At 40.1% G+C, this 16,973-nt stretch overlaps 1 protein-coding gene across 1 annotated transcript; it reads left to right on the top strand.

Annotated features, from left to right (window-relative positions):
- The first annotated feature begins 278 nt into the window (after positions 1–278).
- LOC141468783 (cell cycle control protein 50C-like) lies at positions 279–9,168 on the top strand. Its single transcript, XM_074153960.1, has 7 exons — positions 279–573; positions 1,403–1,513; positions 2,766–2,867; positions 4,256–4,346; positions 6,547–6,684; positions 7,679–7,888; positions 8,981–9,168. The coding sequence occupies exons 1-7, from the start codon at positions 361–363 to the stop codon at positions 9,166–9,168; spliced, it is 1,053 nt and encodes a 350-aa protein (XP_074010061.1). The 5' UTR covers positions 279–360.
- Positions 9,169–16,973: the final 7,805 nt, after the last annotated feature.

The raw sequence follows: 16,973 nt of genomic DNA, 5'->3' as shown, positions 1-16,973 counted from the left end.
TAATGCATCTGAGATGACACAGAAATTCCAGTATAGCTGACAGTATCCGTGCAAATGAATAAGACATAAAAAATCCTACTGAACTGTGGGGTAGGAAAAAAGGATATATTTAAGCTTTTCCAGGAGGCATGAACTGGACACCCTGACCAAAGTACACAATCGTTTGATTGGTACACACTGATCATGGGGATCCAGGCACAAATGTAGAAAATGAGGAAGAGAGAGATCTAGTTAATAAGTAATTCCTGGCCATAATGCATGTTTGAACAAAGAATACAGTCTCCCAACAGTAAGGACAGTGTTTCAGCTTAAACACTCTCCAGCACAAGTATATTATTCCTTCCTCTCACCAAGAAGAAAATGAAAAACAAGACGAGTTTTCCTCCTCAAGAAGGAGAGGCGCGTCCTTCCAGATGTCCAGATAACAGTGCATTCAAACAACAGAAGCTACCAGCTTGGAAGCCCCAGCTGACCATTGCGACTGTGCTCTCCAGCTTCTTTCTCACAGGCGCGTTCTGCCTTTCTGTGGGAGTCTGCCTCATACTGTCCGCAAACAGCGTCAGAGAAATCCAGGTTTGTTTGGGGATAGTAGTGTTCTTAGATATTCTACGAAGAAGAAACTGGGAAGGGAAGGAGGGAAAAGACTTTGAATTTTTGCTTCTGGATAAAGGTGATAGTAATGGCTTCATGCCTTGGACGTGTCCAGCAACCAGTATTCGTGTAAAAATCCTCAGAGATAGTTGGTCATCGATAAAATCCAAGCACTGGGTGGTTAACTGGGTGGTAATAGCTGAAATATGGGTGGTAGTTATTGCCACTGGCTGGTAATATCTGAAATGTTGTCGTTATTTCCTGGGTTTTTGAAAGGAAATAAACTAATCCCTTTGATAGTGTTTGGTCCTAGAAGAACATACATGTTTGCTGGGGCAAAATCTTAAAATGCAGGGAGCCCTTATGTTTAAATGCCTCCTGGAGACAAGGTTGATTAACAAGGTGAAGTTAATAGACTCCTGGTTGCTGCTGACACTCAGCACTACACCCTGACTGGGCCATAATGCGTGTGGGGATTTGTCAAGCATTACTTGGTCAGCCAGACCGAACTGCAGAAGTATTCTTCACTCAGCACTCCTTTGCCGAGGAGCAGATGTGGAGGTTCTGCAGCAGTCATCAAAAGGCTCTAAACCGGCTTTAAACTAGGGACAAAATTTGTGAATGTTCATTGAGGCCAAGTCCTGGCTTTCTGTCTCTGTTGAATTTTAACAGCGTTTCTGGCAGTCCAGAGTCACTTAGAAGGGAACTGCTCTGAGAAGTCCTGGAGCTCTGAGAAGTCCTGGAGCTAAACCAGTAGCTTTTTCCTGTGTGCATGTCCTTTATTACAATATCTCTGCTTGTTCTCTGACAGATTGATTATTCGGATAAATGCTCAGATTGTTCAAAACTCCGTGAAAATTCCTCTAATTGGAATAAGGAATGCCACTGCTCTGTTAATTTCATGCTAAAGGAAGATATATTGGTAAGTGTATGTGAGAAACCAACTCAGGTTGCTTAGTACCTCCTGTTATTTATATCCCTATATGATAAAATACACTAATTCTGCTCTGTAGAGCTCCTGACTACATTTTCTTTGTACTTTTAAAAAACATGTAATATTCAAAATTTTACACTTTTGCCTCTGCTATTCATGTTGGTACATGTTAAAAATAATAAAGATCAGGCTACCTGTGTCCTTGGCTGGGAGATGTCCAAGGAGAAGATGGGGATGGGGGAAATGGTGTTAGATTGGAGGTGGCTTCTCTCTGTATCTCTCTCTGAGTCAGTAGCAAACCCTTGCCTTTGCCCTGGGCTTAGTTGTTACTGCGCTGCTGAGCTCTCAAATGAGAAGGAAATATGAAGCTCTGACCACTTGTCATAAGTAAAGCCCTGTAGTCTTTTTTAAAAGGGTTATGCTGTTAATCCTCAAGGTCCTTGAAATAATTCAAGTCTAGCAATGTCATTCTGCAGTTTCATTTGGGAAAAGTATCCTTCATTTCCTGTCCTAAACTACTGGGTCGCGTTGCTGAGACTGTTAAAATGCTTCATATTCTGCCAAAGAGATCTTATGCTTAGTACTGCATAAATGATCCCTTAAAATTGCAGTGCAATGTAAATTATAAAGTCACTTTAGGGTTATTCAGTATTGAAGAGGCTGTTAAAATGCTCTGTAATTCTTCAGATTACATCGATGTTTGTGATGAGAAGTTTATTTAACTGAATAATTTTTTTATAGTTTAAGAATCCTCTTTTTTGCCTGTATTTGCCTGCCTAGCATTCTTCTTTTAATTACAGAATTAAACAATTATTCAAATAATTGATGAGAAGCAGCCTTATTTTTCAGAAAATCTGAAGGAATAAAGAGTTAATGGGTACTTTTTGAAGTCCTTTGTGCGCATTCTTTTATGGAAAATTAGTGTCTTGTCTCCATGAAATTATTCATAGTCATTGCAGGTTTGTGCCATCCTGAGTAAAATAATAATCAGGCATTTTTGGTTTAGGTTTCATTTGGTGATTTAAGGTATGTTTAATGTTGTGCCAAAATGCTAAAACTTTCAGTTAGGGTAAAGACTAGATTCTAGCCAGTGTCCACTGAAGTAATTGCTTAAAGTGTAGTTACCAACACTTAAATATGAATTGAGTACTCTCTTTCCCTCTCTTTTTTTAGCAAGTAATAGGATTTCTCTTTGACTGCATGAACATGAATACTGAAGGTATTTATCGTTGATTTCTAGGGTGATGTTTTTATGTACTATGGTCTGCAAAACTTCTATCAAAACCACCGTCGATATGTGATATCAAGAAGTGATGCACAATTGCTGGGTCGAAATGTAAATGTAAGTTTTCTTCTTTATATTACAAGATCATCAGTATTTCCATCAGGTGCATCTTTGACCATATGGAGAGCTAACGAGGCGTAACTGTAAGTTTGTTAAGATGGCTCTAGGGAATAATAAGAAGGTACATATTTTCAGTGTTTGGTCTCTGCTTTTATGATTGTTAGGACCATTACGTCTAATAAATTAATAAGAGAGAAAGATTGAGGGGATAAATAAAAGATGTCAGTCCAGTGTTGTAATTCTCAAACTTCCATCTTCTAGGGATGATGATTAAAAATACATTCTCTTTTTCAAATAAATTGACAGAAAGGTTTTCATTCTAGTGTTTTAAGTTGTCTTAGCCAGAAATGTTTTAAGCTGTGCGTTTATTATAGGGTCTGAGAATTAAGTTATTTTAAGTCTTTCATTTTGCCATCTGGCTTTGGAAGCGGACAAGGAGCAGAAAAAGGTTCATGGTGAAATCAGTGATCATGTAGCATTCTGAAGTATGCAGCTTAGAGGCCTAAAGAGGAGGCTGTACAACGTCACCTGCATAAGGAAATTGGAGAATGCAGTCATTGCATTCAGTTTTATTACTTACAAATCTAAACCATGTTTTCTTTATCTTAAAGGTAGCATTTCTTAATATATACACAGGCTACACACTATCCTCTCAGTAGATATGATGATTGTGCTGTAATAACCTGTTGTTTTCATAAAATGCTTCTTGCAACTCTCAAGACACGTTCCCCATACATCTGCTTCTCCAGGTGTCCAGTTCAGCTTCTTTGTTTGCATCCAGGTGCAACCGCTTTTGGCTTTTGTGCCAATCAAATACAGAGCTTTTTAGAGTTATTTGAAAATGTTTCTGTGTTTAAATCTTGAAGATTTATGGTTTCTCATGAACTGGGATAGGAGAAATGTGATAAACTTGAGATGGGCTTTTGTTTTTCATGCTGTATCTTCATACTTCAAGACTTCCCCACACAGAACTGCAGTAATATGGCTAACTGTATCTGCTGCTCTCCACTAGTGAAGCAGTCCAGGTCAAAATTAGAAAGAAGGAAAAATAAGGTGTTCTAGGGTAAACCAAGGTTTCACAGGAACATTTTAAATTGTAGCTATGTTACAGTAGGAGATCCTCAAGTGAGTTTTTGTAGTCTGGAGTTTGCAAGTCCACAGCAGAATTCAGTGAAGACCTTAAGTTTACTTACTGTGACATGGAAGGTGTTCTTCAACTAGAAACCCATTCATTTGGATGTACCTCTAATGTGACCAAAAGGTACTGGAGACTTAATTATTCAGTGGCTTTTCAGAAGAAGGAATGGGGGGAGAACATTAACACCAGCAAACCAAAACAAAATCCCCAGATTCTGTGCCTGATTGTTCTGTGACCTTGAACGCAGATTCAGAAGAGCTACTGCGCGCCCTTCACCACCTACCGAAATGGGACACCCATGGCTCCGTGTGGTGCTATTGCCAACAGCATGTTCAATGGTAAGTAGGTGCCTTCCACATCTGCTTACTAATTTCCATGTGAAACTATTCCATTACCCCAGTCCGGCTGAGTCCTGATATTGCAAGATCTCTCTTTCTCCCACAAAAGTTTTTCTTTGGTGGTGCTACTGTGGTGAATATCATAGAATGGTTTGGGCTGGAGGGGGCCTTAAAGATCATCAAGTTCCAAGCCCCTCCACTAGACCAGGTTGCTCAAAGCCCCATCCAGCCTGGCCTTGAACACTTCCAGGGATGGGGCATCTACAGCTTCTCTGGGCAACCTGTTCCAGTGTCTCACCACCCTCACAGTCAAGAATTTCTTTCTGGTATCTAATCTAAATCTTCCCTCTTCCAATTTAAAACCGTTACCCCTTGCCCTGTCACTACACTTCCTGACAAAGAGTCCCTCTCTGGCTCTCCTGTAGGCTCCCTTCAGATATTGGAAGGCTGCTATGAGGTCTCCCCGGAGCCTTCTCTTCTCCAGGCTGAACAACTCCAGCTCTCTCAGCCTGTCTTCATAGGAGAGGTGCTCCAGCCCTCCGGTGGACCCGTTCCAACAGATCCGTGTCCTTCCTATGTTGAGGACTCCAAAGCTGGAGTCTGTATATACGGGTCTGTGCTTTCTCCTGTTTAGTGTCTTGCCCCTCATTTTGAAACTGAGGAAGATTTCTCATTTACTAAGGCCCTCTTCAGTGTGAATATACAAGACTAAGTAGTGGAGTCCCTGGTGAAATAAGGAATGATGATACGACAGATTTAGTGTGCTTCCTTGCTAAAAAATACATTCTTGTACAGTGATGGGAGAGCCCAGATTCTGTCTTCCCACAGTGGTGTGCTTAGAAGGAGGTGACGTGTTCTTCACATTGGTTTGGACCTTTGGATCTGTGTGGTTGCAGAGAACTAGGGATTGTAAGATTTTAAAATGCTGAGGGTAAACCTCCCAGTGTCTGCCTTTGCATCAGTCCTTAGTGCACAGTGTGATGAAACGTTCCAGCTGCTGGTGATGTCGGGGAAGAGGGTGATGTCTGAAACCCCCCTCTGGTAGCTCATTTCTGTCCCTCTGCTGTGCTTCCCGTTCACTTTTTACAGTTTAGATGGTTGTCTAATTGCTCTCTAATATTCTTTTGTAAAATGAGGAAGATGGCCAAGATCCTGCCATGGGAAAGGTTTTTAGCCCAAGCTATCAGGTAAGGGAGCAGTCAGACAAGCAGTTAAGTAGGCAGAACTCAGAGAATAGCAAGTCCTGTTAATAAACCTGTGGCAAACAGCTGGGGACATAGTGGGGCGCACAGAATGATCGCTTACTCAGAAGAGTGCATCTGAGCCCTAAGGAGCTGTGTGAACACATATTTTGTAGCAGGATTAAAAAAAAGGTGAGTTTTCATTGATGCTCATGCAGTTGAATTGTGTTTTTCATGTTTCCTAAAAACCAGCCCCTCCCCATCTATATTATCTAACTAACCCTGCCTGTCATCTCATTGGCTGCCTAGGTGTTTACATAGATGTTAATGAGACCTACAATGGTTTTGCCTTACATTTAACTAACCTAAATAGGAAAATATAATGGATAAAAGCAAGTGCTTTTTGCCGGCTGAAACAGAATGGCACAGTTAAGCACAATTTTAACTAAATGTTTTTCAGTTGAAGGAAGTGTTCATGTCCAAGTTGGTAGACAAGGTCTAATTAGCATAAAAATAAAGCAAATTTTTCTCTAAAGGATCATGGATTCCCTTGACTGTGCTTTCAACTCTCCCCTATTCCCTGAAAACACATTATATACAGCAAAGCAACCAGTTTAGGACAACTGTCAAAGAAATGCTAGGGAACGCCAACTAGGAGAGTAACTTCTGTAACTACCTAGACAGCTCCAAAAGTGATTTGCAAAGAAGTTAGTCACACAGGAGCTGACGGACATGAGATACTTGCACATATTTCTACACAGGGATTCAGTAGGATTATTGGTAGGAGTACGTTCAATCTTTAAAACTTCAGAAGTTCTAAGGCTCTGGAACCTTAATTCTTCTTGTGGAATGTACAGTGCTCTGTGAACAGTCATGACGAAACCTTTCCCAGGATTTTTTTTTTGTTTTCTATTGACTTGAAAGATGCTTCAGTGTGACAGTTTTTGCTATGTTAGTCATGCTGGCAACTACAATGACTGTCTTTTACTCACACGTATTGCTTCTTGTATTCCCTGCAGATACTATTGATCTTTTTTACAATCTTAACTCATCTCTTATTCAAGTACCACTGCTGAAGACTGGAAACAGTTGGTGGACAGATAAAAATGTGAAATTTCGCAATCCAACATCATACAATCTCTCTTCTGCGTTTGCAGGTAAGAATGGTTCCACTGCTATTCCTTATTTTTCAATGGCTTCCCTACCTCCCTCCTACATGTGAGGGTCTCCCATTCTGAGACGAATTGGCTTTGGGAGAAATACCTCCTAAAGCAGGTGGGAGAAGCAGCTTTAGAGTGTAACTGAGAGCAGAAGACAGACTTAGCCAAAATATCGGTTCTTTGGTTCTTTTTTTTTTTTTCTTTTTAATCACTGACCATAGAAATTGGGAGAAAGTGGCGTTGAAAGACTGAAGTTAGCGCATGTCAACATCCTTCTGTATCATTTATTGTAACGCTTAGTCTGTCCAGAGAAACAAGGATGCAGTCGCTTTATTTTTTCCTGTTGAAAACATCTGTGAAGGAGAATTGCCTGTCACGTCTTTCCTTCTTCATGCCTTTGCAAGATTCTTAGGCAATTATGAGACAAGCTGGGCTGTCTTCGTTGTTATGGTTGATCTGCATTGAAGTGGGACTAAAAAGCTCCCTCTTCTGGATCTGGGCAGTGCTGTGCTGGATGCAATACGCAAGAGTTAATTATCTAAGTAGTTTTTCATCTGATAGATTCTAAATATCATAGGCTGTGCCATTATGCTGCAAAAAGGTGCCTTTCTGCTTGTACAGGAACAAGTTAATGTATAGAAATGAAGACAAGCTCCTCATTACACAGAGCATGTTACTTGCTGAAAAGGCAAGAATCCAGAATAAACAGTGTTTTCATTTGTGCAAGTCCCTTTGTTTTTCCTGTGCTTGAAGTTTCTGATGTGTAGCAACCCCTGGGTACTGCTAAACTCTGTTCATTCATGTTTGAGGTGACTGGAGGTGCTTGGGTGAAAAGTGTTATCTAGCATGTATAATTTTTCAATACTGGACAGTCTTGTGTCTCTTTCATATCTCATATTCTGTGTTTGTTGTAAGTAGGCCCAGAAATTAGTCACCAACCACTGTTTTTACTGACAATATGTCTTTCCTGGTTTCCTTTTTTTTTCATCAGGGACAGCAAGACCTCCTTACTGGCAGAAACCAGTATATCTGTTAGACGAGGAAGATGAAAGGAACAACGGTTATATAAATGATGACTTCATTATCTGGATGCGAGTGTCAGCTTTTGCTACGTTCAGAAATCTTTACCGTCGTGTCAGACGGATAAGGCAGTTTGCGGATGGTCTCCCAGCAGGGAATTACACTTTTCGTATTTCCTATAGTATCCTTTCATATTATCCAAGACTATTAGATAGTTATGACAAGATGTAAGTGGGTGGGATTTGTATAGTTAAAGAAACCCAGCAAAACACCCCAAACTAAATTACCATGAAAAGAGCTAGTTCTGAGACACTACAAGTGGGTTTTCTTTAGCCCATGCAGATGGAATTAAGACATATTACTCAAATGGCAGCACATTACTTGGGATTTGACTTCTAAGGGGGCTACTTTTGGCTGGAGACAGCACATGGAAGCCTTACCCAAAGGGTAAAACTGAAGAGTGGGAACCTGAAAAGGTGGTTGAAGATGACGTTTTGGCTGAAATCTTTAATAGTGGCCTAATCAGATGTGTAGGCACCCTTACTGGGGTGCAGGCAGTGCCAGAGGTATCCCTGCCATTGAGAGCTGTGCGGGATGCCTGTGTCAGCAGATCTGTCTGGCAGATTTGGGCCATGTGCTGACAGGAACTTTTGTGCTGGTGAAAATGCCCTCTCATGCTGAACAGTTTGAACTTTGCTGACTAAAGCACTTGTTTTGTCAGCAGGAGTTATGTCAAGATGACTATAAATTTCTCTTCTGTCTCAGCCGGTAAAGCTATGGTTTTAAATGTTGTAGCAGAGTTCTATTCTGAAAGCTCCCTCATGGAGAGATGAAAGGCAAAATCATATAACATTTTGGGTATATGACATATTGGATAGAGGTGAGCACTTCCCCTCAGTGAGAATATGTGGAGTATCATCATGATAAGCTGCCCAAAAGGCTCATTTTCAACTGAGTTTTCATAGCTAATTTACACAATTGCAGTTACATAAATTATGAATCTGAAATTTATAATGTAAAAAAAAAAAAAAGTACTTCCACATTCACACAGAGACTATATCTAAAATAACTGGATTTCTTACCACCAGCTGCTTCTGGGTTTTTGGACCCAGAATAGTAGAGACATCACAGATAAGTTAAAGGAATTTCTGCAGCAGATGCAGAACTCAAGACTCTTTATGTCTTGGAAAGGTTTTTGAGAATTTACTGCTACTTTTCTCCTCCTGGAAATAACTTAAACTTTGTTAGTGAAACCTTAACATCCTTCTGTCAGATTTCCCTGTTACCAAATTCAAGGGGAGGAAGCATGTGATTCTTTCAACTGTGGTATGGAGCGGAGGAAGTAACCCGTTCCTGGGAATTGCCTACGTGGTTACTGGCACAGCAGCAACCCTGGCAGGTTTTGTCATAACTGCCATCCACTTAAAGCTCAGAAAAAAGAAAACATACTTTCAGAAGTAATATGGTTCCCTGGCTTTCTGAACAAAGGCGAAGGTGTGGTGTGAACAAAGAACATGCAGCACAGACTTTTCATTCTTTCCCCTGAGCTCAGATCTGTTTCAGTAACAGGTTTGGTGAACATAAGCAAATTGAGGGGCAGTGCCATTCCATCATCCAAAACCCAACTTGCCTGAGGCTGCATTCTTCTTAATGTACGGGTGCTCCTAAATTTGTTTCCTAGGAAACTTGTAGTGAGATGACCTTCAAACAACAGATAGCATCATGGTTTAAAATTGCAATGGCAAATGAATTGCAAGGTAGTAATGTCTGGCCAGAAGTAAGGGGCCATATTAATTTCATATTCAGCCCTTAATTCAGAGAATATTTCTCTTGACTTAAATGGAGCTTTGGATGGGTAAAAAGTGAGATCTTGATCCAACAAAAAGCTTAGGCAGGTAGAATGTGGTGCTAAAGTCTGTTCGTGGGCCATATGCGTGGGCTGAATGGCTTGGCTTAGGTTTTATGTAGCGTTTTCAGCTATCCTGAAAAAGCAACCAATTTAGCGCAGCATATGCCTCACAGTTTGATACTTGACATATGATTGGGCGTTTTTTAGGAGTTTGGTTTGTGTAAGCCCACTTTATTGGTTTTATCTAGGTATTGAGACTAGCCTGTAAAGCCATAAGGCATCAAAACACTGACTGAACACATTTTTTAAATTACGATTTCATAGAAAGCTTAAATTAAAAACTCCTTTAATGCTAAACATTTTGGCAGAAATATCTACCTAATATAACTATTAGGACACAACTGAACTCCTGCCTACCCCAACCTTCTCCGCAAAAGTTCACAAAATCTTACGTCTCTTCCCCTTTCAAGCCCCTGTTTCTGTGGTGTGGTGACTTATTGACAATAGAAAACAAAGCATCAGAAAATCTGTCAACTTCATTTTCAGAAAGTAAGCACTGCAACTAGTGAGTAGGCTTATCAATTTTCATGTTTCATATTCAAAATTTTACACATTTAGGAGTTATTTCCAGTCTCTCACAAGATGTAGGAACAGCGCTGAAGAATTTAGGTCAAGTACACCATGGTACATCTGAATTTTTTAAAATAATTTTTCTGTTGCAAAAGTGTAAATGGAATAAAACACTTTAAGTCCTTTGATGAGTATTCTGTGTGCCTTACCCTCCCCCTCCCCTAAAAAAAATATCCACACTAAAAATAAGAAAGAAATCACAAACCTAGAGCAAGAGAAGGGAATGTGGCACAGGGAGGGTGCGTGCCAAGAGCATTCACATCTGCTTTTAAAAGTGTCTCAGGCACTTAGGAGCTTGTGACCTTTGAGAGGTGGCCTCTGGTGAATCTGTTTGCAGCCACAGAAGGTGTGTTTCCTTTAATTTCAGCTTCGTAATTGTGCCATGAGCAGCAGAAGGGGTGCTGCTCCAGTTCACAGCCCCAGCCTGTTAGTACAATCTCGCTCCATCACTGGCTTATGCTGACCTGCTGGGCCAAAGTGCATGTCCCCGTTTCCTTTTCCTGGTCAGGACCAGTCACCTCCGTCAGAAAGCTGTAGACTTGGGATTCCACTATTTCAAACCCTTGCATCTAAATCTGTCAGGAGATGTGGGAGAACCCTGCCCCTCACTGGACTGGACAAGACAGAGCATGAAGCAGTACATTTAGCAATGCTTAAGCTCATTAGTCTAAATCACTTTTAACAATGAGACATGCTCCTAAACCTTTTAAGTCCTTTTCAAAATGTAATCCCATGCAGCCCTCTGGAAAGCCCTGATGGGAGTTGCTGCCAAAGCTGAACTTAGGATTTCTGGCTCCAAACAGACCACGGGAGCCTCTTTCTTTTTTTCCTTCCTTTTTTTTCTTTTTCTTTTTTTCTTTTTTTTTAAATCCTCCAAGAAACTAACTGAATTTCAGGAAATGATATGTCATCTGGGTGTTTAAGTCACAGTGTAATTGTCACTGATTTTCTTTCTTCGTGAAGTATCTGGTAAAAATGTTAGTAAGAGGAGACTGAATAATGAGGTATGTATTTCAGTGAGTCATTGTCTTCCAGAAAAAAAACTTATTTAGAAAGCACAGTGTAGCAAGCAGTGCTTACAGTTTGCCCGTTATCTCCCAGAGGTTTGTGCAATAACCTCTTTTCTTGAAAAGCAAAAGTGTTCTCAAACCCCTCCATAGGGAAAACCTGTCTTTAAACAAACCTTCCTCTTTTTATTATTATGGAAGTTGTCTAAGTCTTTGTTTATAACCCAAAACCTCTTTCTCGTCTTGCCACAGCTTTAAACGTGTCTTGCATCTTTCTTGTACCCTCTGAGCAGCGTCCTTGGAAGCTGCTGCTGGAGCTGTGGCAGTTCCTGTTGTTAACTCAGCAGCTCTGCAGTGTCTGTCCTGTCGTTCGGGATGGTGCTGGCCAGGCCAGAGCAACAGGAATGGCAGTTTTGATGAACTACTCCCGGCAGATGGAATCTGCCTTGCTCAAAAGGGTGGAAAATAAAGTTTTAGCAACCTCCTTACACCGTCTTTTTGTACCAGTGCTACAGCTATGCTGTCGGTCTGCCCCTTGTGCCAGAGCTTGCATGAATATGCCTTTTTAAGAAAATTTTGTAGATGCGTTCCTCGGTGCCCATATTGGGAATAGTACCTGTGTGAAATGCTTATTGGAGTTGTTTTATGCTGCTGCTGCTGCTGCCTTATTCTCTCTTGTGCAGGGGCTGAAACAGAAGCGAGAGCCCTGGCTGGAGGACTGGCCTAACATAACAGACAGTTAAAGCCATCATTAATCACTCTTCATTGTGGCATGTCTCAGGGGGTTGTCCCCTTTAGTTAGCTGCTGATACCAGCAGGAAGCATGATTCCAGACAGAAATCCAGTGTGATTTTTGAATTAGGCCATTTTTGAATTTTGGTCATTAGGAGATTATTAAGTCAAATTGATCAGGGAAAGCGTACTGGGATTTGGAGAGCAGAGGTATGAAGGAACCAGAGATGTTGCCCTTCTGCTGAGGTACAAATTGCTTTTAAAATACCTGGAGTGTTATGTCCAATACTGTGTCTTTGGCACAGCGCTGCTTTTGCCTTGCACATTTGATCTTATAAATTAAGATTATGTGTCTTGAGTAAAGAAAAAAAAAAAGCCTTCGTAAAACTCTTCAAAACTTAATTGTAATCAGTTTATCTATCAAGTATATTTCCAGCAATAGTAAGCAGGCCTTTTTATATGAGAGGTCAATTCAGTACAAAGATGTCCCAGTTTAAGATTGCTGAATAAAATTAAGGGCTGTACCTGGAAATTGTAAATCAACAGCACCACTATGAGTGCTACATCACTAAGGCATAAAAGACTTCTTGCCATTATTTGTAATATTTCGGTATATTTAAATTATTAAATTATTTTAATCCCTTTCCTAGAGATGCCAGCACTTCAGAAAATAGCATATTACTAAAAAAATTTTGTTTGCTTTCAAAGAAAAATGCTGGTTCCTTTGTTGCTGCTACTTAAAGACTTATCTTGCATCATTGCCATATAATCAGTCCCTTTGAGCTGATGGAACTTTGCCTGTTTCCTTCACTCAAAAAAAAATGATGCATGTCAGAAATGGGGTTTAATTTTGGTGGACTGAAATGTATGGTATCGTTGATGCTTAAAGTACTAAAAAAGGCTGGTTTTTTTATTTTTTTTTCTTTTCTTTTCCCCATCTTTTTCTCAAGATAAATAAAGGAGGATGTTATTTATTGAATTTTTTTCTTTTCGTGAGTGGATATTTAATAAATAGAAAACTGGACAAAGGATTCCTGTTAGTAGATGTAATCTACATTTATATGGTAAGCAGATGAGCTAAAGGGGATATAAATTTCTGGGTTTTGGTTTTTTTAATATACGTTTTCATTTGTAATTTTGAAGATGACAGTTACACAGGAGCATTTTATCTTCTAGAGTTCTGTAGATCATTTTTAAGAGTTGCAAAAATATCTGAAAGTGAAAAGATCCCATTATTACGAAAAACATATGCAATTTAAATCTTATTTCTAAATTACAGGGAGGTATAAGAGCTGTATTTTAATGTCAAAAACTGTTGTACTACTTTTGGTTGCCAGCTCCCTTTAGGATTGAATTTCATTAATGAATATATATATATATCTATATATAGAGACATAACAGTGAAGCAGGAGTTACAGGATATTTTAGTAGTACTTCAGTTACAGAATTTTTCCAAGTCTTTTTCAGGCTTTACACTTTCATGCATATATGTCCAGTATCTATCTGCCTTGGTTGGTTTTTCTGTATTCTAAACATAGACGTTTGCTTAACTCATCCCGTCTAAAAATAAAGGGATGAGTCCTTCATGTGAAACAGATTTGCATGATCACAGACCTATAGAATCTGGAAAAATGAGTTACATGCTGCATCTATTTTATATAAACAGCTGTGTTGCATGGAGATTATTAATAATAGTGTTTGGATGGGGTGCTGTGTATTTTAATGACACATTGCAGTGTAAAAGCTTTCTCTCCTTCCTCTGAGAAATCAAACTAATACCAAAGTCAAAGATAGCAGTCCAGAGAAGGGAGGGCTTGGAAAGTTTTGATAGCGTAGAGGGCGATCGCATACCAATTTGGATTTAAGTTTAGATCTAAAATAAGAGAAAGCAGTTGCTTGTTACATGATGAGAAGGTGCTCTCTTCTGTTGGAAGCAGTATGGTATGAGAGACAGAGCCAATTTGAGAAAAAACTGTAATCGCGCAAGGAGGGAGAATGGTGGAAGGGGCAAAGTACTTTTCCTGCTCTTGGATGTGGAGGCAAAGAAATTTGGCTGAGCTGCTTAAGATGGTAGCATGTTCTGACGTGTGATCTGGAAAGCCCATATGGTTCTGGGGAGCAGCCAAGTTAAGTAAAAAAATTTCTCAGTTTTTCAATCAAAAGCACACTCTCTGACCTACGGTGCATAGCTTTTGAGCTAAGGTGTTTTGACACAGTTCTCTCGAATTGCATTATTCCCTACAATTCCAAGGATAATTTTGTTATGAGCTGGGAGTGCCTTGGGCAGCTGCCTTTGCTTTGGTGGTCTCGTTTGCAAGAGAGGGATTGTTGAGCAGTTTTTGTTTGCTCTGTGTCCTGCTTTCTCCCCAGGCTATGGCCAGCCCCGCAGAGGAAGAAGGGGGCTCGTTTGGCTTTTGCTTACATTCATGAGTGTGTGAAAAAAGTTTTCTCCCTTTCCTTATATAGCCAACAAGGAGAGGAAAAGGACAACAGGGCTGATTCTGGTCCAGTGCAAATAGAGGCAATATTTACATGATATCAAATGGTAATTGCCATAGGTAAAGAAATCAAAATAGCTCATACCCTGGGAAGCTTATATTTTGGACAGCTCTAATCAGAATATCTGTATATCTGCTAAGTATGTACTATGTACTCTGTTGACAAATACACAGCAAGAAACAAGATCAAAAAGGCCATCCAGTTATACTCAATGCAGCCATTGTCTCTTTGCGTTAAAGCACCTAAAATGATCCCTTTCAAACTGAAACAATTAAAATACTTGTGAAAATATGAGATTTTCTACTGTGCCAGACCCAGCTACCCAAAGTTATTTGCCTTTTTCCCCATGATGATTCCTGCATGTCAGGATAACCTTCCATTAACAGCTCTGTTAACCCTGTTACAGTACTGGGAGATTCAGGGTTTAAGAACAGGCTTAAAGTTCTTGAGGTTTTTCAAATAACTTATATGAATTCTTGGGCTTTCTATGGACTGTATTATTAGTGGCAATGAACCTGAAAACACTGGAAAAATAACACAACAGAGCGGTTAAAAGAAACCAACAGAGTGGTTAAAAGAAAGAGGGAATGAAGTAGTATCTGCCTATAGCCCGTTTGTCAAAATGAGTTAACATTTGGGGGATGTGGACTGAGCCACTGTCACTGCCTCTGAGGTAAAATATGGCAGTTATTTGACAGTGCAGAGAGAGGATTCTCAACAACTCAGGACAATAATAACATCTGCAGTTAATAACACTCCTCCCTGCAGTGGGTGTGCCAAGAAATCTGTCATGGTGGCAGAGGACAACAGGGCCGCGTCCCCCAATGCCGGGCGGAAGCAGTGATTTAACACTGGAGCCAAGGAAAACGCGCCGGCAGTGCTTCATCCTGGTGGGTGACAGGGTATTTCGAAGTCGTCTAATTAGGTTACAGTCCCTGCATGGGCTGGCTTTTGCTGGCCTGCATTGTGCCATCCAAATGTGGGACATCCATAAGGAGTTTGAGACGCCTCCCAGGTGTTTGCTGGAGGCAGTGTGTGCTGCCAGGACGTCTCTATGGCTGCTGTGCTTCTGACCTCTGTAGTGGTCTGAGTTGCCTGCAGAGTTAAAGTATGGAAATGTAGAAAAGGTAAGGGAGCAGGGAGAGCACCAAGGTGGTGCTGTGTGCAGTCTGTCTATTTTAGAGGCTGACAAAATGAGATACAGTCACAAGAAAAGTAGCCCATGGACAAATCAAAGTGGTGGCATAAGTGCTTTGGTTCATCTGTTATAGCTCAGATCCTAGGAATTTTATTTACAAATAGAATTTAGACAGTAAGCGACTTTCGAAGTACGATCAGTTTTGTGAAAGAGGGGCCTTGCTTCAGTTTTTACCTCGGTCCTGTGCTCAGTGTGTTGATGTGACTGCAGCAGTGTTACTTTAAAGTCACAAAAAGTAAAACTAATAAAAGAATAATCAGTGAGTCATCAGCTACACCTTACAAGAATTAGAAGGCCTATAAAGCAGATAGGTTTCTGCATCTAAGGTCATTCATAGTATTACCTTCTGATGACTAATAAGCCATGGAAGGAGATCGGCCATCAGAATCCGGGGCTGACAAACATCAGCGGTGTTCACATGTAGTTATGGTGTCAGCCATTCTTGTTTTGACTGAGCAAAACAAAACACAGGTTTTTATTTGCCGAGCTTGTTAAGAAAAAAAAATCCAGTGCTTATAGCCAAATTTCCATGTTTTAAGCTCACTGTTGCCGGGTCTCATGTGAGATCCAGCGATGATCATGGAAACTCTTTGAACAAGCTTTCTTCATGCACTGTCATTTCTGGCTTTGCAGTTGAAAATAATAAAAAAAAAAAGGCATTGATCCTGGATGAAGTTGATGAGCTAAGAAGTAAAGCTATGGATAAGATTTTCTCTCTGCATATTTTTGTTCCTTATAAAATGAATTAAATGCAAGAATTGCTTAACAGATGTATAACCTGTAATTGGGTTATAAACAATGAGGTTTAGGCTGTAGCTTGAGGAATTTATCATTCATATTTCTAAGTTTGTAACTTCACCTCAGGCAACCAGTGGAAAGCCAAGTCTTAACTAAAAAGGTTGAGTTGTTTTTCAAAGCGAGGCAAGAAAATTAGAAGACGGAGCACAAGCCTGTTGGGCATTTTCATAATTTGGGGGTTTTTTTGGGTTTTGATTGAAATGGAATGTCTCACACAGCGTAAGTAAATAGGCTAAATTTTTTAATTTAGGATTTGCCCTGAAACTTAACTTGTCAGGAATTCTCATATCTGCCTAACAGGTGATAGCGATCATGTCGTAGAAAGAAATGAAGTATGAATGTGTCAGGTGTAATTTTTAAGTGTTCTCAGCTGTTGAAAGATTATTTCCCATAATGACTTCAATTCAATAATGCTGAGTTCTGGGGAAAAAAAAAATGTTCCCTCCCTGCTGGTGGGGTATAATTTTAAAGTTTCAGAAGCATACCGAAGTTGACTGAGTTGTCCCCATTTTGGATCCTGGGCTTTACTTCTGTTGTAAGAGGTGGAGCAGTA

Source organism: Numenius arquata, chromosome 1 (assembly GCF_964106895.1).
Source record: "Numenius arquata chromosome 1, bNumArq3.hap1.1, whole genome shotgun sequence".
NCBI lineage: Eukaryota > Metazoa > Chordata > Aves > Charadriiformes > Scolopacidae > Numenius > Numenius arquata.
Note: the sequence above shows the minus strand (reverse complement) of the source record. Positions and strands in the feature narration are given on the sequence as shown.

Excerpts from the sequence above, each read along its gene's own strand:
- LOC141468783 (XM_074153960.1), top strand. The coding sequence starts at position 361 with ATGAAAAACAAGACGAGTTTTCCTCCTCAAGAAGGAGAGGCGCGTCCT. Across the intron at positions 574-1,402 it reads ACAGCGTCAGAGAAATCCAG|ATTGATTATTCGGATAAATG; the intron begins GTTTGTTTGGGG and ends GTTCTCTGACAG. Across the intron at positions 2,868-4,255 it reads TGCTGGGTCGAAATGTAAAT|ATTCAGAAGAGCTACTGCGC; the intron begins GTAAGTTTTCTT and ends CCTTGAACGCAG.